Genomic DNA, 19536 nt, shown 5'->3' with positions numbered 1-19536 from the left:
AGATTTTGCAGACAGCACTCATCACGCAGGTGAGTGAGCACATCACATAGGAAGCAGTTCAAGAGAAACACTTAATTTAGATTCATATATTAACATTTTGCAATAGTCACATGAACTACAGTGTCAACATCATCCTACGGGTATAGAGGATACCAACTGAACAGTGGCTTTTTGTTACCGTCTTGAATAGCCTTTAGAAGCCAAATCACAGAAAACCACGGAATGAATTTAAATAAGAATATTTTTTGTGACTAGATTATATTTAGGAAAATATAAAGCATCTTTGTAGTGAGTTACATTTTCTGGTTGATCCAAAGAAAGCTCGCTATTGAGAAATCGCAATTGTATCTCTTTAGCAGACATAAGATTTCAGAGAACACCAGTCCTAGAAGCACTTGACAGTGATCCATATGCAAGCACTCGAAAAGGTTCACTAAACAGAAAATCTTATTTAAGAGTTATCACTTGGTTGCTCAGTTATTCAAATACGGGGAAATGAATTTCGCTGATTGTTTTCAGCGCTGGAAAAGAAGCTCCATAGCGATTTCTGGTTGATAAATCGGAGGGGGGGAGGGGAAGAAAAAGAATGCTTCGGTTGTGAGACAGCATAGTATGCTCCAAAATAAAAACAAACAGATCGAAAGGAGTGCTGCATCTCGAAATTCTTGACTGCTAATACCCAGTACGCTGCTCCAGAGAGTCCTAGAGTGGTTTTAAACCTCTGGTCATCCTCGTAAAGAAAGGCGGGTGCAGGACTAATCAATATTTTGCAACCCAGCTGTGACCCGACAAGTAATGAAGTCAAGAAAATAAATCCCATCGATGATGCCTATAATCTAAGGTTCATAGGACGGCAACATCTGGGCTCAACTCCAGATGGGACGGAGCGGCACGGCACGGGGCTGGCTCCCGCGCTAATCGCTTGCCACAGCGCTGCTACACACACAGCCGCACACACAAAAACAACAAAGGAGCCTTTCGCGCTCCTCCTGCTTCTTCCATAGTACGTATAAGTCTGCCTTCGAACGCGCCGTAAACAGAACTGAAGCTGCTTGCTAGGCTAGCGGGTCTGTGTAACAGTTCAGTCTCTCTACGTCAGAAGTGGGCTATTGTCCGGGACGAGCCACCGGAGTGTTGGCGATTTTAACTGAAGGTATCAAAAAAATAGATAGAACAAAAAAAAGCCCCAACCACAGTGAGCCTCCCTGACCACTCCGTAAGTCAAATCAACGGGCTCCACAGCCCTGCACCGGGCAGAGTTAAATAAATAGCCAAGGAAGTGCGATTCCCACAAGCGACACTTTGTCTGGTTTACACCGAAGCAGGGACAAAACCCCCGACGACGGAACAATGCCTGTGGCCCCGCTCCTATTCCTCCCCAGGGCGCCGATGCCATAGCCGGAGACCGTATTCCAGCTGGGTCGTTTCTCCCAGCAATATGTTTTTAAGGTGCTTTGTTTCTCACGTAATACCAGCTTTTCCACTCAACGCGGCGGGGCGAAGCCGAGCGCCCGCCTCGGTTAGGGGGACGAGTAGCGGCTTCGGAGCCTTGTGCCGCTGCCAGCGGATGGGGCTGGGACCTCCGACCCCTGCGCAGAGAAAGGGCGATGAGGCCGCTGACACGGGCGGCGTGGCCACCTCCTCTGCCGCCGGGAGACGGAGCTCCGCCGCGGGACGCGCTCCTCGCCGACAGCGCCGCTCCTTCCCCCCCCCCCCCCCGCCCTGTCCCGCTCGCTGTCGCTCACTCACCCACGCCGTATTTCTCGTGCTCCGTGGGTATCCACATGCTGGCAACGTGTGGGCGCCTGCACACCAGCCAGCCAGCCCTCTTTCGTCGGCCGGCAGCCTCTCCGCTGGGAGCGGCGGTGGCCGACGAGCGCGTCTGCTGCCCGGTTGCTCCTGCCGCGCCTCAGCCGCGGCTACCCGGCCTCGGAGGCGAAAGCATTGTTCAGCCGTGAGGGCTGACGAACTGACTAAAGCGCGCTCACCACCAGCCACTTATATGCCCTGTCCCGCTGCACGCCGGGGAACGTAGTGCCTCGGCGCGGCCGCACCCCTCGTCACCCACGGCCGGGGAAGAGACTACGAGCCCCGGCTGGCACCGCGCTCCCAGTCGGGGCGGGACAAGGCGGAGCTCGGCTCCCGGAGGCCGGCTCAGGCCGGGGCGGGGGCAGCGGCTCGGCTGCAGTATGGCAGCGTCCCGCAGGACCGAGGAGCCGCTGGCGCGGAGAGGTGAGTGCAGCGGCGGGTCCGGGGCACCCTAACGTCCTTCCTGCTGACGGCCGCGCGGCCTCCAGCGCTGGCTGTGGGACGGGGCCAAGGCCGCGAGGCGCTCGGGTGGGGAGCGGCACCCACGTGCTGCGCGGCTGGGAGCCGTCAGGGCCCGGCGGGATCGGGGCCCTGCCGATCGCTTGTCGGAGAGAGCATCCGAGACCAGCCCCGGACAACTGTATCCTCGCCTCCCAGTGGTTACACGGGATGTATGCCGCTCTTCTGACCCCCCTGGTGCCAGATCTTCTCCTAGCGAAGGCCCGCGTTTGGCGCATGAAACTCGGGACAGGGTGAGGTTCAGCAGTGAGTTGCGCTGGAGTGGGAATCTGTGCCGACAATGGGTCAGAGAGGTGGGACAAGGAGCTGGCAGTCTGAGGGGCTTTGTCACTTCTCACGTAAATCTGTATCTCGGCACATACATGCACAAAGAATAGTAGGCAGTGTACAGTGAGAAACACAAATGGACTCTTAGAGGTGGCACCCAGCAAGGGTAAGCACTGTGAGCAGCGCTGACAGCAAAGTTTTCATCCTTGTTGAAAGGCCTGCGTATCTACGCTCATCTAGAAGCAGCTTAGTTGAGAGTTCACTAGGTAAAATGCCAGCAGTCGTCAGGCTGAACTGATCCTTGTGCAAGAAACCCAGATGTAGGAGCTTGGGTTACATCTTCTGGTCCTGAGTGAAGGCACAGACAGAAGAGGGAAAATTCTGGTGATGCAGTACTGCTTCACAGGCCTCACCAGGTATAAGTTGTCTCTAAGATGAGCACACCAGGTTTTAAAAAAGGTTCTTCAATCAAATCATTGCTCAGACCTGGAAATTCGAAGTTTTATGGGATGATTTGATTTCAGATGAAGGAAAAAACAGTTTATTGTTCACAGGATCACAGGATATTAGGGGTTGGAAGGGACTCAAGGTGATCATCGAGTCCAACTCCCCTGCCAGAGCAGGACAATAGTATCTAACATAGATCACAGAGGAACACATCCAGACAGGCCTTGAAAGTCTCCAGAGAAGACTCCACGACCTCTCTGGGAAGCCTATTCCACTGCTCTGTGACCCTTACAGCAAAGAAGTTCCCCCTTGTGTTAAGGAGGAACCTCTTTTTCTGCAACTTACACCCTTTGCTCCTTGTCCTATCACAGGGAGCAAGTGAGCAGAGCCTGTCCCCCCCATCCTGGCCAGCCTTCAGATACTTATAAACATTTATCAAACCTCCTCTCAGTCTTCTTTCCTACAGACTAAAAAGCCCCAGATGCCTCAGCCTCTCCTCATAAGCCATGCCCTCCAGTCCCCTAATCATCCTCATGGCCCTTCACCGAACACTCTCCAGCAGATCCCTGTCCCTCAGGGATCTTCATACTAAAGAGAGAAAAGGGGCTTTTTTTTTTCGTTTCAGGTTGACTTTTTAGCTTCTGTGCTAAGTTATGTTGAATTTTTAGGTCACCAGTAGTGTGAAGAACACACCAAAAGGAAGTCGTGTGCAAGCAGGAAGTTTCAGACCTAGAATTAGAGTGCACTTGTTCCATCTTTATCCTTCTAGTTGTCAAATTTTGGTAGTGAGCAATATATTTATTTTTTAATTACCTTTGTGTCATGTCACTTGTATGTACCTTGCTTCTGTTCATAAAAGTCATATCATTATTATGTCACATTATTTATGCTAGTACGTAAAGCAGTGCACTTTATTTATGTGTTGCAGTGTGTTGGTGTGAACCAGCCTTATGTGAAAAGCCAGACTCTTCTAGAGCACTTTCACATGAATGTATTTGCACCCAGGTGCAGTTTTCCTATTAGTAAGAACAAATACTCATTAAAAGGATTACTGAACTTTCAGTGTCTTTGCTCACAAAATTGCTCTCTATCCCCTGGCATATCCTTTGGAGTCTCTAGGTGATGAAATACACAAAAGTTACTGTTGAAAATCACAATAATAGATGCCATGCTGTATTAACATCTGCCCTCAGCCTATGGACTTCTCTGTAAGAGAGTGTCTGCCAACGTCTTGGCTGGAAGTCATGAAATTCTGCCACAGCCTTAACTGTTGTCTGTCACGTTAACGATGACTGACTTCAGCGTGTTTATATTAGGCTCAGAGCCCATCTTCTTCTTCCCTTGAACAAAGACAAGACTACCCAATGGCTGAAACAGCCTTTTCAGTTACTCATTTGGAATCCAGTTGCTTAGGGTAAACAGATCTTATACTATAAATCATGATGTCTGTGAGCAAAGGTATATCAACCTTACTGTAACATTTAGCATTTCCTTGTCTCTGAGCAAAATCTGTATTCTTCCAGAGGTTTCATTTCTTCCAAGGTATTTGCTCTGGCAAATCATGTACTTGCATGTACACCTGAGAAGCCATGTCACTCCTTTGGAGACAGTATATACGGAAACTAAATAACAGTGGTTTTAGCCTGTCGTGCTGTTTCCTACTTACAGGAAAGCCTGTGCTTTTATATTCTAGTCCAGGACTGTTTGCTTTCTAGTTAGTTCCTTCCAACAGCCTTCACCAAGTGGCTTTTAATAAACATTTCACTGTCCATGGTGTGATTTGTTCAGTCTACATTATTTATGCTACATATCAACGTTTCTTACAGCACCTGTCAATGGCATTTAAAATGAAGTTTCTTCTGGAACTGTGTCTTTCATAGTGTCATTGGCAGTCTGGCAGTTACGGTTTCCTATTCAGTGTTTTCATGTGCTCCCAATACTTTTTAATACCATACTGCTCAAGTGTACCATGCCAAGGCACAACGTGTTAACTCTTTATCCACATCAGTCTCTTGTGTCCCATTTTTAAGATAATTCAGTTTACTGTGGAAAATTGAAGTTTGACTGGTCTTGCACAAGTCTTACAATTTTTTATTGCTGCCTAGATGATACTTGAGTTAAAGTTGTTTTGTTCATGATGCTACCAGCATCGCGTCTTTAGCTCAACTTGTCATTCGTCTCTGTTAAGGATGCTACAAAAGCTGCTTAACCCAGTGGACTGTGGGATCAAGGGATTCCTTTCTTGATTACTGAAAACCAGTCCAATGTACTCTCAGACCTGTAACATTTCTCTGTCCACTTCTTTAGGCCTGTTGAAGTCCCAAAAGCATGAAAGGTTGTGAGGCAAATCATGAAAGCATGACTGCCAGTGAAGTACCTGACTCTCAGCAGCATCATAATTTCTGCTTTTAGGCAGAAGCAACTTTGGAGTTGGAAACATGATGTTTCTTTCTCTCTTGCTCTCCTGCCTGCTGAGCTTGATAGCTAAAAGTCCACCCAAAAACTTTAGGAAGTAAAGGAATCATGTCAATTCTTGAGGCCCGTGTGATAAAACACAGGTCAGATTTGGCCTCCGTGTTGCTGCTTCGCTTCTGTTTTGGATGTTGTAAAGTGCAGAGCTGAGTAGGCAAGCACTTCCCTTTTTCCATTCCTGAGTTTTACATCCTCAGTTTATCAGTAACTTGACAGTAGCATTGTAGTGACAGCTTCCTTCACATTTGCTACTGCAAGCTCTGCTAGAGGGTATAGTTGCAACATACCTTAGACAAAGCTCATGCATGAATCAGAGCAGTCCTGCACATGCAGTTCTTACAGAACAGGAAATTTCTTATACTCCTTTCCTGATTCTCTTTCTCTGTGGGTGCCCAGCAGGGAGAGAAAAGGCAACAGCAGCAGCACATGTGGCCATGCCCTGCCATAAAGCCAGTTCTCAGGGTGTGGAGGATGGAGGACAGTGGTACTTGTGAGAGGCATTTGTGGTTGAAAGGACTGATCACAATTGTAGTGTGCCGGTGAAAACACTGTGAACATCGAGTAGACATCATCACTGTCCAATGTAGAAGCATGTGTGTACTCCTGGATCCTTTGAGCATTGTCATGGCCTCTAAATCATAGAATCATAGAATCAACCAGGTTGGAAGAGACCTCCAAGATCATCCAGTCCAACCTATCCCTCAGCCCTATCCAGTCAACTAGACCATGGCACTAAGTGCCTTATCCTGTCTTTTCTTGAACACCTCCAGGGACGGTGACTCCACCACCTCCCTGGGCAGCCCATTCCAATGGCAAATCACTCTCTCTGTGAGGAACTTCCTCCTAACATCCAGCCTATACCTCCCCCAGCACAACTTGAGACTGTGTCCCCTTGTTCTATTGCTGGTTGCCTGGCAGAAGAGGCCACCCCCCACCTGGCTACAATGCCCCTTCAGGTAGTTGTAGACAGTAATAAGATCACCCCTGAGCCTTCTCTTCTGCAGGCTAAACAGCCCCAGCTCCCTCAGCCTTTCCTCATAGGGTTTGTGTTCCAGGCCCCTCACCAGCTTTGTTGCCCTTCTCTGGACATGTTCCAGCACCTCAACATCTTTCTTGAATTGAGGGGCCCAGAACTGGACACAGTACTCAAGGTGTGGCCTGACCAGTGCTGAGTACAGGGGAAGAATAACCTCCCTTGTCCTACTGGCCACACTATTCCTGATGCAGGCCAGGATGCCATTGGCTCTCTTGGCCACCTGGGCACACTGCTGGCTTATCTTCAGCTTACTGTCTATCAGTACCCCCAGGTCCCTTTCCTCCTAGCTGCTCTCCAGCCACTCAGTCCCCAGCCTATGGCGCTGCTTGGGGTTGTTGTGGCCAAAGTGCAGAACTCTGCACTTGGCCTTGTTAAATCTCATCCCATTGGCCTCTGCCCACCCATCCAGCCTGTCCAGGTCCCTCTGCAGGGCTCTCCTACCTTCCAACAGATCAACACCTGCTCCTAGCTCTCATGTCTGTGCCTGGGGTCTCTTACCCAAAATGCAGGTTTGCACCAATTGCTAACAAATCCATCTTGATGTTTGCTATCAAAATGGATACATGCATTCACAATTGTCTCACAAATCTTCCCACAGTCATGGATCACTCAAGTACCAAGGCTCAAAGTCTACTGGCTGAACTACCTTGACAGGCATCAAAACTCTGCCCATGGCTGGACACCAAGGCTCCTTGCCCAGACACTGACTCTGACATAGAGTCTTTCCAGAATGGAGTTTCCTTCTACTCACTGACTACTCCAGTTTGAGCACTGCTAGCAAATTACACATACACACACACAAAGACAGGGTTCAATTTGCTAGGAAAACACTGTTGTAATCTGCAACTCTCCTTGTTACTTGTTCTCTTACACTGAATAGTCCTTAATCAAATAAAATACTGAATTGAGTGTCTTCCCATGCCACACATCGTTGTACTACCTCTCCTATTCAGATCATCCCAGAGGGAGCAGGTTGCCTCCTTCTTCAAATACCTGCAATGTGTAATTGTGAATAGATCATAGATCATAGAATCAACCAGGTTGGAAGAGACCTCCAAGATCATCCAGTCCAACCTAGCACCCAGCTCTAACCAATCAACAAGACCATGGCACTAAGTGCCTCAGCCAGGCTTTTCTTGAACACCTCCAGGGACGGTGCCTCCACCACCTCCCTGGGCAGCCCATTCCAACGCCAATCACTCTCTCTGTGAAGAACTTCTTCCTAATATCCAGCCTATACCTACCCTGGCACAACTTGAGACTGTGTCCCCTTGTTCTATTGCTGGTTGCCTGGGAGAAGAGGCCACCCCCCACCTGGCTACAATGCCCCTTCAGGTAGTTGTAGACAGTAATAAGATCACCCCTGAGCCTCCTCTTCTCCAGGGAGCCGTTGGCTGCTTGCTATCAGGGCTGAAAATCCCAGAAGGTGGTAGAGCCAACTGCCATTGCCCCAAGCATACTGCTGCCACATCTTGTCTATTCATTCATCAGAATTCCTCTCACATTAGCTTAATAGGCTCATTCAGCCTACTGTATCTGCTCATTTGTGTTTGATGGTTTTAGGAGTTGATGTCCTGTGCAGTACTCTTCCTTAAAACCCAAGCTAGTTCCAAGTGTTCACACACTTGGTTGCATCCTCAGTTGTTCCCCCACAGGGCACTTTGAAGCATCTAGAGTACTGATAGTGATCCATTTCTTTCGTTAGATCTGTGTTTTGAGTGGAGTATTTCAAGACCTGGGGCTTCCACCACACTGTAGGTTTTGGAGATGGGGAGAAAGGGTTCTTTTCACCAGTAGGCATTAAAAGTTCTGTAAAGGATCTTGGTTTGACTCAGATCAATCCTTGTGAACTGAACAGCTAGCAATTAACACCTGGAGGACAGGTTTGCTAATTAGTTCCTTAAATGCAACATCAGTTATTTTAATAATACTACAAAAATTAATCTTCTAAACCAGTATCACTTTAAAATGTAAAGCTTTGATTCCTGTAATCTAAGACAATTCTTGCCTGCTCAGTGGCAGGCAAAGATTTTGGTACATGATCAAACTACCAAGTATCATCTGCTCTATATGCTAACTGGAGCTTTTTGAGAGGTAACCTTCAGACTACTTGATGAGCATGTGCACAGTTTAAACCTAATAACTTGCTTGCATGATGTTATAGCCTGTAAGTTGTTTGAAATCTCTTCTCAAGCCTTCTGTTGCCTGTGATGGAGCAACACTGAGTGACTATTCATCAGCCCACAGATCGCTGAACACCTTTAAATTGTCTCATAAATTCTTGGTTCTTACTCAATAAGACCTCTTCAGAATCTGAAGAAGTAATAGATGTGGACATGCTTTGTTTAGATGTAGGGATGTAGACTAGGGAGGTATTACAAGTTTTAAGTGTCAGAGTATTACACGAGTACAACACAGTTGCCAGGATAGTTTGTTATGCCTATTGAAATACCTTGTTCAGTGTTTTGTTTTACTGGTGTGTACTGATATCTTGGAAGAGGGTCAAAATTGTAAATCCTTATCACCAGCAATGCCTGTCACAAGAGGTGCCTGTCATATAAACAGGAGACAGAGCTCTCCGTTTGAGACTTTAGGCAGCTTTCTCAATGAAGGGATGCAAGGTTTAAAATAGGGCATGATTAGGATGAGAGTGAACAGCAGGAAAGGAAAAAAAGGACTTAAATGCTACAAAATTAAAAGTGTCACGTATTTTAACTCCAGTATAGGTGAAATCCTTGTCTGTCCTTATAACCTTTCTCAGCCCCCTGAGTTTCTTTCCACCATGTCCTGTCTTGCAACCCGTGCTAGAGCTTCACATGTTCATGTGAATACCTGATTTTTGAAACTACAGTTGTTCTTGGACTCGCCCTCAGGCCTCTGCTTACATTATCATCTACAAAATCCCAGCAGGCTGAGCCTGGGAGAAAAGGCTGAAAGCATTTGAAAGTCTTTCTATGGACCTTTTAAATTAGCTTTAAATATTGCATCTATAAAAGAGCCCTTCACATTTGGGAAAGAATATGGCATTGAAGAACTGGGCAGGAAAACAGAGCTATGTTTTGTGCAACTTTGAAGCAGGTCTCTGCTTGTGAATAGTTGAGCACATCATCCTGACCAGTGTCTCACTGAAACCAGGGGTAATGCATTTGTGAAAGTGTGAGTTCTTTGCAGAGTTGTTTACTTGAGTCATCAGTAATTGAATGTAGTCGTTTGTGCAGGGAAAAAAAAAAGCTAGTATCTCAAGACCTGATAATTGTTGCATTAAATAATGTGTTAATTGTTGCATTAAATAATGTGTTAATTGTTGCATTAAATAATGTGTTGGTCAGTACAATCAAAGCTGCATAAACAGACTGAAAGTGCTGTGTGGCTTCTGATATACTGCACACATTTTTGAACTGCTGAATAGTAGAGTTAGGAATTTGAGGGTGTGTAAGCAGTTTTCCTCAGTGAAAATATGCTATTTAAGATTACAAAGGCAATATCTGTGTGCAATACAGTTTTACATTAGGGAGGTACTCTGTCCCACTTGGTAGGGCAGTAGGTTTATGCGCAATAGTGTAAGCAATGACACTTTTCCACTGTACAGATGTGAAGTCCTCAAAGTGCTTCATACAGAAATAGTATCCATATTTGATACTTCTGTTACCATGTGAAGTCAGAAGTCCTCAGCTGGAGTCTTTGTTCAGATTTTTCAAAACATTCTAGATGTTATGGCAGTCAAATTGTGATGATGAGTAAGTAAATGTAAGTAAATGAAAAGGGCATATAGTTTTGCTTGAGTTTATCCTCCATTTATAAAGGATTTTAGAACATTAGGATGCAGCAGTAAATGTCATTTTTTAATGTTTCGACACTATAGGGAACAGTGTAGTTGCAAGTCTGATGTCTGATCACCAATATCGAGAACTTGCTTCCTACCAGGCAATTCCATCTTCACTGTTTGCCACACTATCCTAATATTTTGCAGTAGTAAATCCATAAACAAGAAACTGTGGTAGGTGTTTTCAGTGGGTTCTGTAGTCCAGAATTCTCAGATGCCTGTCTATTCCTACTAATATATTTCAGCTGAGTTTCTTGAACTTTCCTTTTGGGATTTTTTGCCTTGTGTTTTCACTGGATCATATCTTCCAAATGGTCTCTTTTCCACTTTCATGTAGTTTTTCCTCTGATTTTCATGGCTAACAGAGAGCAACCAATGTGAAATGGCCCAGCTGCTTCTGTTTGGTTCTTGCTCATTGAGATGTCATCCTCCCATTTGTCATCAGTGGCGTCATCCCCAAGGAGTAGCTACTTCTGCTTCTTGCTCTATGTAGTAGTAGCAGGTTAAAAGCCTTCTCTTTTTCCCTCTGGTATAGAAGCTTTATAACTGGATATGCCATCTGTTTCAACCTCACATGCTGATGTGGTGTAGTGTGGCTCAAACCACATAAACAAATAGTAAGGCACAGTAGATAAAGAAGATTATGCCCCAGCCCCTGCAACTATGTCGTATGGTTTGGCGTTTTTACTCTGGATAATATGTAGTCAGTATTCCCACATGAAACTGAGTCAATGTGCAGATGTTTCAAAACAATCTGAAGCTGTGCCTCTTGGTTTAAACCCAGCTGTCTTTGCTAGCAATTGGGATACATTTCGTATGTATCTAGACTCCAGACAAACCCAGTGTATGTGCACCAAAACTGCTGTCTCCACCCAGCCAATATGCTAAGAAGCAGGGGAGTTACCTGTGTGGCTCAGAGCTGCGCTGAGATGCAAGGAGAGGACAGGGCTGGTGAGTAAGAGCAAGGAAGCACAGCATTACATCCTGCAATTCAGGACCACTGACAAAGTCCATAGCATGTGCTCCAGGTCAGCCCTTGCAGTCCCATGGTGGAAGTGCACAAGACTCACAATATTAAACCAGGAATGGTTATGAAACAAATACATGCAGTAATAAGTGATTCTGCTGTCACTGGAACATTTTGCTAGCATTTGTCTTGGCCAGCGTGCCAGCACTGAATTTTATTATGACTCAGTAATGCATGAATAAATGAGACAGAGCTTTTTCTCTGAAGGCTGGTATGTAACAGAAAACATCCTGTTTGTGGCTTTAATTTGATTTTGTCTTATATGGGATGAAAACATGCAGCCTGTGTTATTGTACTAATTTGATGCTCAAGAGTCTGCATGTATTTATGCAGTTAGCAAAATGTTGTCTGAAAACCATAGACAACTTGTATCACTAATTCTAGCATTCTAACTCTGTTCCTTGAGGAAATTAACTTCATTTATTTACCATCTATGTCCATGACCTACATTGGCAGTTAGTGTATCATATATTTAAGAAGTCAAAATCTGTGACATATGTTTAATGAATGTGTGAAGGACAAGAGAAATAAGTCCAGCATCACAGAAATAATTGTTTCAAACATTGGCACAAAGTTAGAATGTGCTCATAGAAATTTGATATAGCCTGCTGAGAAATGTCTTTTTGATCTACAAGGTGTTAGTATTTGAGCTCTGACGTGAAAATACTTTTGCCTGAAATCAGTTTTCAAAATTTTATTTATAGATAGTGGGTTATGTGAAATACAGTCAAAGCTTTGTTTTCCTGAGCTATCAATTAGACTGAACTATCTTGATGCACATCACTGCACTCTATAATGAACTTCCTTCTCAGCCATTGTTCTTTTTCCAGTTTGAATAGCAGTTTATGGGTGTTTGATTCTAAAAGTAGAAACAAGTTATTTTGCTACTCTCCATCTGGAAAAGCTCCAGTTCATTGCAAAGGCAGCAACAGACCACAGAGCTTCTAACACTGCAGGGCCTTTTCCTCATACTGATTCTTCATTAAGTAGAAAATTTCATTGAACAATTCAGCCTTTATGGCTTTCTTAGTGTCACAAAGCTCAATCAGTATACTTGAGAGAGATTTCCACATGTTCTGTCAGTGTACATCAGGATCCTGGAAATGAGACTTCTCAAGATGCACTTTGAGGTCATTTCTAATTTATGAGTCTGGGGGAAAAGGCTTTTAAATTTTCACACTATTTTTTTATTATTGTCTCAAATAGTTGCCTTTTCCAAGGAATGTCTACCAGTGGAAAAGAATTATAAACCCTGAGATGGAGAAGTAGAGAGGAGGGTCAGCATAATTGCCAGTTGGGACTTCTAGTAGGCAGACTTTGGCCTGGTTTTGAGACCGGCAGACAGAAGCCCTTGGGAGACAGTCTGGAAGGGCCAATGAGTCCAGGAAGGCTGGACACTGTTCAAGAGGAAAGTCTTAAAGGCACAGGAACAGGCTGTCTCTGTGTGCTGAAAGAGGAATACATGATTGTCATGAGGCTATGCAGGGAGAAAATTAGAAGGGTCAAAGCCCAATGGGAAATTAAGGAGAAGCTCTGTCCTTTATTGGGTTCAGTGGGGACTATAGTGGTCAAGGATGAGGAAGAGGCTGAGGTACTTAATATCTTCTTTACATCAGTCTTCAGTAGTAAGACCAGTTGTTTGCTAAATACCCAGCCTCCTGAGCAGCTGGAAGGTATGGATGGGGAGCAGTATGAAGCCCTCATAGTCCAAGAGATGATTACTAACCTGCTGCACCACTTACACATGCATAAATGTGTGGGATGAGATGGCATACACCCAAGGGCACTGAAGGAACTAGTGAAAGTGCTCACCAAGCCACTTTCCATCATTTACCAGCAGTCCTGCCTGAGTGGAAAGGTCCCAGCTGACTGGAAATTGGCAAATGTGATGCCCATGTGCAAGAAAGGACCCTGGGAACTACACACCTGTCAGCCTGACCTCTGTGCTGAGGAAGGTGATGGAGTAGATCATCTTGAGTGCCGTTAGTTCAGCATATGCAGGACAACCAGATGATCAGGCCCAGTTAGCATGGGCTCATGAAGAGCAGATCCTGCTTAATGAACCTGATCTCCTACAACAAGGTGACTTGCTTAGTGGGTAAAAGAAAGGCTGTGAATTTTGTTTATCAGGACTTTAGCAAGACCTCTGACACCATTTTCCACAGCGTCCTGCTGGAGACACTGGCTGCTTGTGGCTCAGGTGGTTTAAGAACTGGTTGGACAGCCAGGCTCAGGGTGGTAGCGAATGGAGGTAAATCCAGTTGGCAGCCAGTCACTAGGGGTGTTCCCCAGGGCTCAGTTTTGGAGCCAGTTCACTTTAATATCGAGTTTGCAGGTGACACTAAATTGGGTGGGAGTGTTGATCTGCTTGAGGGTTAGTAAGGCTCTGCAAAGACATCTGGTCAAGCGGAATCAATGGGAGGTATCTGGTCAATTGTGTGAGATTTAACAAAGCCAGATGCCAGGTCCTGCATTTTATGTCACGCCAACCCCATGCAAAATACTACAGGCTTGGATCAGAGTGGCTGGAAAGTTGTGTGGCAGAAAAAAACCTGGGTGTTCTGGTTGACAGCCATCTGAATGTGACCCAGCAATGTGCTCAGGTGGGCAAGAAGGCCAACAGCATCCTGTCCTGCATCTGGAGTAGTGTGGCCAGCAGGGAAGTGATCTTGCCCCTGTACTCAGCAGTGGTGAGGCCACACCTCAAATACTGTGTTCAGGTTTGGGCTCCTCACTCCAAGAAGGACATTGAGTTACTGGAGCGTGTCCAGAGAAGGCAGCAAAGCTGGTGAAGGGTCTAAAGAACTAGTCTTACGAAGGGCAGCTGAGGGAACTGAGTCTGTGTACTCTGGAGAAGAGGAGGCTGAGGGAAGACCTTATTGCTCTACAACTACATGAAAGGAGGTTGTAGTGAGGTGGGATTGGTCTCTCCTCTCAAGTAACTAGCAATAGAACAAGAGGAAATGGCCTGAAATTGTGTCAGGGGAGGTTTCTTTACTGAAAGAGTGTTTAGACATTGAAATAGGTTGCCTAGGGAGGTGCTGGAGTCACCATCCCTGGAGGTGTTCAAGAAATGTGTGGACATGGCACTTTGGTATGTGGTTTAACGGTCAAATGGCCATGGTGGTGTTAGGTTGATGGTTGCATTCAGTAGCAGTAGAGGTCTTTTCCAACCAAAACAATTGTATGATTCCATGCAAATATTTTAGTCAGGAGCATGGTAAAAGTTCTGTCATAATGGCATAGGGATGGTCTCACAGGAATGGCTAAAGCAGGCCTTAGGTTTTTAAAGGAAACTCAGACAGCCTTTCCTTCAGCTGCAGAATGTAAAGCAATCATTTGAAAAGACCACTAGGCAATCCTTTTAACATCAATAGGATAAATATGCTTGGGAATTTAATCCTGTTAGAGGAAAATGACAGGTGACAAGAGAAAAGATAAGGAAACTAATTTTAATAAAGAATTATTGATCTCTATTAAATAATGATAACGAGAACATATTTTGTGTAGCAGTGCTGGCATAAAAGATACTAGGCTTAGTACAGGAGGTGTGAAAATCACTGCAAAGATAAATTGTATCAATGAAGAATATTGCTATCCTTCTTAGCCACACTGTTGAGACTCCTTTGTAGAACAGCTAAGGTCACAATCACAGCAAATGGAAGTTGTGCCTGTTTCCAGCTTTCTAGTGTTTTCAGAGGAGTCAGCAGAACAGTGGCAATGGTGACACACATAAATACTAAATACACATACACATCTGTATTTGTGACACCTTTCTGAGTGTATTTTTAAGAGCTTTTAAATGGCAGTCTTGTTGGGCTTGGCACAAAATTGTACTCTTCTTTTTAAAGTAGTTAATTTTAATGTAAAAATAGCTGAGATTTAGTCTTAAACACCATTATTTATGCTTTATTATGACACCTTTGATAGGCCTCTGTATTAAATCACTAATTAAACAAGAAAAAAATAGTAATTTTTATTCATTTGGATTTTAGGTGCCAAATACAAAAGAAGAACCTAAATGATCGCTTTTGTCCTTCCATCTCAAATTCTTCTGTTGGATATTTCATTCCTCTTCATTGTAACTAATGTTCTGAGTTTCAGGATACATAATTACCTTGCTAATCTTTCCAGATAAAAGGGCAAGGTTTGATTATTATCTCTTAATCCCTGATTGTAATACATAATGTGGATCTCAGCTCTTTGTGTTTTCCATATCGTGGGACAACACTAAACAAGACAAGGTCACTACTGTTTACTTCAAATATGTTTGTGGTTTTTTGTTGTTGTTGTTAAAGTATCCTGTTCCTCTGGAGATCAGTATGATAGTTCATACAGGTCTAAGTGATATGTAAATGTCGAGGGGAGGTGTTAATTAAACATTTGAATATGGAGAAACTGTGCAGGAAGAGCACTGAGTATTGAGTATCAGGCCCTTGATTTGCTTTATTGCTTTTCCATTAAAAAGCACAAGGGTATTTGGGTGTAGTTTTATGGATGTTAAGACAGCCTCCATGTATTTATGGTCTATAGTTCTCATCTTCCAAATACACAGAGGTGAATAACAAGTCATTAGCCCATAGAAAACTGGGTGAGATTATTCACATAAGTAAAATGTTTCACAAATAAAGGTTTGTAGAACTAACCATGGAGTTAGCAAGGAAAACTGAATCCAAAGCCAATATTCAGGAAAGGAAAGGCTTTGGGGAGATCACATGACAAAACTAAAGAAAAAGAAGTGTTCTGGGAATGAAAGAGCTGCATCGTGAAAGGAAACTGATGGTGCTGTAACTCATATGGGTGCCACCTGTGTACTTCAGGAACACAGGGAGGGGTAAAAGGAAATGAGAATTAGGTTTTATGGAAAGTCACATGAAGTCATTTAAATGAGCTTGGTTTCCTGATTTCTATCATGCACATAAGGGGATTTGAGTGATGAAGGTGTTCAGAGGAGGAAGACTGGTAATGTAATCCTGGAGGAGAAGGCAGAGTGGGTCTAGAATGGAGGCTGTATCCACAGGTGTGGAAGACCAGTGTGCTGAAATGCAACAAGAAAAAACATGTACTAGTTGCAGTGTAGTTCGTATGGAAGGGACACAGTGTAGCTGATGGAAGCAACGTGAGTAAATCCTAAGGCACCTTCACAGGAATCAGTGAGTATTGACTGGCAAAAGTGGGTGAGAGAGAATGTGTCAGGACTAGAGAGACACTTTGAAGGTATTGCTAAAATCAAGAAAATACCTGCTGTGAGTAGAGTCCAACATACAGTCTTCACTGTTTAGTGAAAAAGCAAAGCAGGTCTGCTGTTAATCGTCACAAGGGTTGTCACTTGTGGAAATTACTGTTATGTGTTTTTAAATTCCAATTTTTCGACAGGGAGTGTAAAAATACAGTCATATAGTAAGCAGGATAAGACATTTTCCTAGTTTGGTTGAGAGTAGGAAATGGCTTTGTATTTTTGAGTATGACACAGCTGTCCTGCAGTGCTACCGTTTTGCCCTGTAGGTATTCTGTAAATAGAAATGATACTACTTTTTCTCAATAACAATCATAAGAAATCAGAGTAGCTCTGAAGAGTGTAATGAAGTTATTCAAAATTTCATTCTGAAGTAGATAAAGCACTTCATGTCTGTGACCAAGATAATAAATCCTGCATTTACACTAATCTACGTTTATGCTGTTTACCCAGGAACAAGGTATTGTGTGGCTCTGAGCTTGCACAGAACCTGCCTGTATTGTATTAAATATTTATAAATTACATATTAACATCAGCACTTAAATATTGTTATTTATGAGTACTTTTTATGGCCACTTTCATTAGAGAATGTGTGTGCATGTGTGCCACTCTCAGTGTGGCAAGAGTGGGTTCGCTCTGGTTTTTTATTGCTGAAGGGGCTCGTCTGGGCTCAAGCAGAAAGATGACAAGCACTGGCACATATCTGCTGGTGAACAGGGCAATAATGTAGTCTATTATTTAAACATGATCTTATTGGCAAGCACATTAGTTTTGTTTTATTAAAATTCCAGCACCTCACATTTTTATTAATCACTTCTCCACTCCTTATATTCACTTGTATTCTGATGCCTGTGCTCCAGTCCCCATAGCAACACTTGTTAATGCTAATGAAACTGCAACATCCTAAGCTTCCCGACAGAGCAGCCCTGTTAAATATGGCTATTAAGCACAGTTGTATTTCTGTTAGTTCCAGCTCCCAGCAGACACCTGCTCTGTGGAAACTCTGTCCTGAGATATTAGGATTTGGTAACTCAAAGCTTTTGTTAAAGCTGTCATTCGACTGGAATAAAATTTCTGTATTCGCAGACAGTGGATGCTACAAAATGTGTACGGTTTCTGTAAAACTGACAAGGTTTAGCTGTAGGATTAAGTACTCTTTTGAAGTGCTCATTTGCATTCAATGAAAAACCAGGCAGGGCTGAGACGGACTGATCTTGGGGGAAGCTGCAGGATGTGTTGCCTCCTACAGCACATGGACATTTTAACTAAATATTCATAGTGTGTTAACAAGCAGAAATAATAGCTAAATAATTCCTCATGAACTCAGATTCAATCCAGCTTAATAGAAGTACTTGAGCACTTTAGTATACAGGGGTAGGAAATGGTTATGTGCATTGATTCTTCTTTCACCAAGGAACATATTTATGTGTAGTATTGGTGACGATACCAACAGGGTATTTTATTTCCATTATTCTGAAATTTGCTTTTGAATACTATTTATTTGTCAAGTGATTAGTCATCCATCTTTTATACTCCAGAAAACAAAGGGAAAGTCCTGTAATCAGTATAAAGTCTCTTCCAAGAATATGACCACAAATTAGGGAATGCTGCTGTGCCAACAAAGAGATGCTGCATTGCCAAGGCAGCAAAACAAGGAAGCTGTCATGTGTGTATTTCAAGTGCGAGGCTGGTACTTCTCGATACTCTTTTTCATTGCAGCTCAAAAACCCTTGAATACTAGACAAAGCTTTCAAACTGCTCGTTTCCCTGAGAGTTTTAAATGCAGCTCTGTTTTGTGCAGAATTACTGTAGGAATCAAGTTTTTTTTCCTAATGTACCATATCTGGGAGTTTGGTCATTTTGATAACTAAATGGTTTTGCTATGCAGTCAGCATAAGACTAGGGGAGGATGCTCAGCCTTTCTGTTTTCCATTTGGCATCTGTTATACTCTTAGTGTGGAGTGCCAGGTTTGCTAGGTGTCTGTTGTTTCTCTATCGTTTATTCTCCCCTTTGTTCTTCACATGCCTAAAAACCTCAGTCTTTTACTCATCGCTAGGATTCCTTTATTTGCCTGTGTATCTTCGTGGTGTTCAATTTTTGGTTTAGGATCATTGCAAGTTCTTGTGCTAATCTTCTCATAATACTAGCCAGATGTATTAATGAGATAATAATCCAAAGTTGTTGGTAATTAATCGATCCATTCAACTACTGGATTTAATTATAAAGACACTTAACATTCCAGCAGATGTTCTTATTTTGTTTCATTATCCTTGTGTTACCAACAGCGGGCTTATAAATACATACTCCACATGTCTATATTTACATAATATACACATCAACCTAAAACCTTGTTGTTGTGCCACTAACTAAAAAAAATGGCATGAAGCCTGTGAATATGTATCTTAAGTCAATCTGCATGAATTCTTCTTTCATTATTTCCTTTCTCAGACTATGTGCATTCTTGAATTTTCAGGTATTCTTCAGCTGATAATAAAATCCTTTCTCTTTTAAAAATGTGTTAGATATTTTTCTTCCCTAGTTAAAAACACTTGTATTTGGACTTTTTTTGCCTCCTTTCCTTCTGGTCTCATGACTGTCATTCCTTTTTATCTGGTGACAAAGCTTCAAAAAGAAGGATATGAGTGCCCCTCCCTTCAGCATTCCCTTCAGACTTATTTAGAAGATTCTTCACTTAGCTTGCTGGTTGCCTGCTGAAGGAGTTCTGCCTCTCCCTGAGCTCTGGTGTTCCAGTCATGGCTGTGGCTTGCAGCCCAGGGCCAAGATATGTGAGTTAGGAGTTGTAGCAGTGAAGTTGTTTCATTCATCTGAGCACCAATACTTCCCCTTTCCAGATGGAAAATGTAATTTATGCAGCAATACTCAACGTGTCCACAGGTCT

The 19536-nt window shown here is 43.6% G+C and overlaps 2 protein-coding genes across 7 annotated transcripts in view; one reads left to right on the top strand and one right to left on the bottom strand.

Annotated features, from left to right (window-relative positions):
* The window catches only part of DOCK4 (dedicator of cytokinesis 4), a 281325-nt gene extending 279365 nt beyond the window's left edge, over positions 1-1960 (bottom strand). For all 6 annotated transcript variants that reach the window (XM_064142114.1, XM_064142115.1, XM_064142118.1 and 3 more), the window contains exon 1: positions 1750-1960. In XM_064142114.1, coding sequence (XP_063998184.1) covers positions 1750-1786 — 37 coding nt within the window. In that variant the 5' untranslated portion in view covers positions 1787-1960. The remainder of the gene's footprint in view (positions 1-1749) is intronic.
* A 196-nt stretch (positions 1961-2156) lies between these two features.
* ZNF277 (zinc finger protein 277) overlaps positions 2157-19536 on the top strand; it is a 57738-nt gene continuing 40358 nt past the window's right edge. Inside the window, exon 1 of the mRNA XM_064142123.1 lies at positions 2157-2232. Within this exon, the coding sequence (XP_063998193.1) occupies positions 2190-2232 (43 nt within the window). The 5' untranslated portion in view covers positions 2157-2189. The remainder of the gene's footprint in view (positions 2233-19536) is intronic.

This window comes from Pogoniulus pusillus, chromosome 4 (assembly GCF_015220805.1).
Source record: "Pogoniulus pusillus isolate bPogPus1 chromosome 4, bPogPus1.pri, whole genome shotgun sequence".
NCBI lineage: Eukaryota > Metazoa > Chordata > Aves > Piciformes > Lybiidae > Pogoniulus > Pogoniulus pusillus.
The sequence above is the reverse complement of the archived record's forward strand: the minus strand, read 5'-3'. Positions and strand labels throughout refer to the sequence as shown.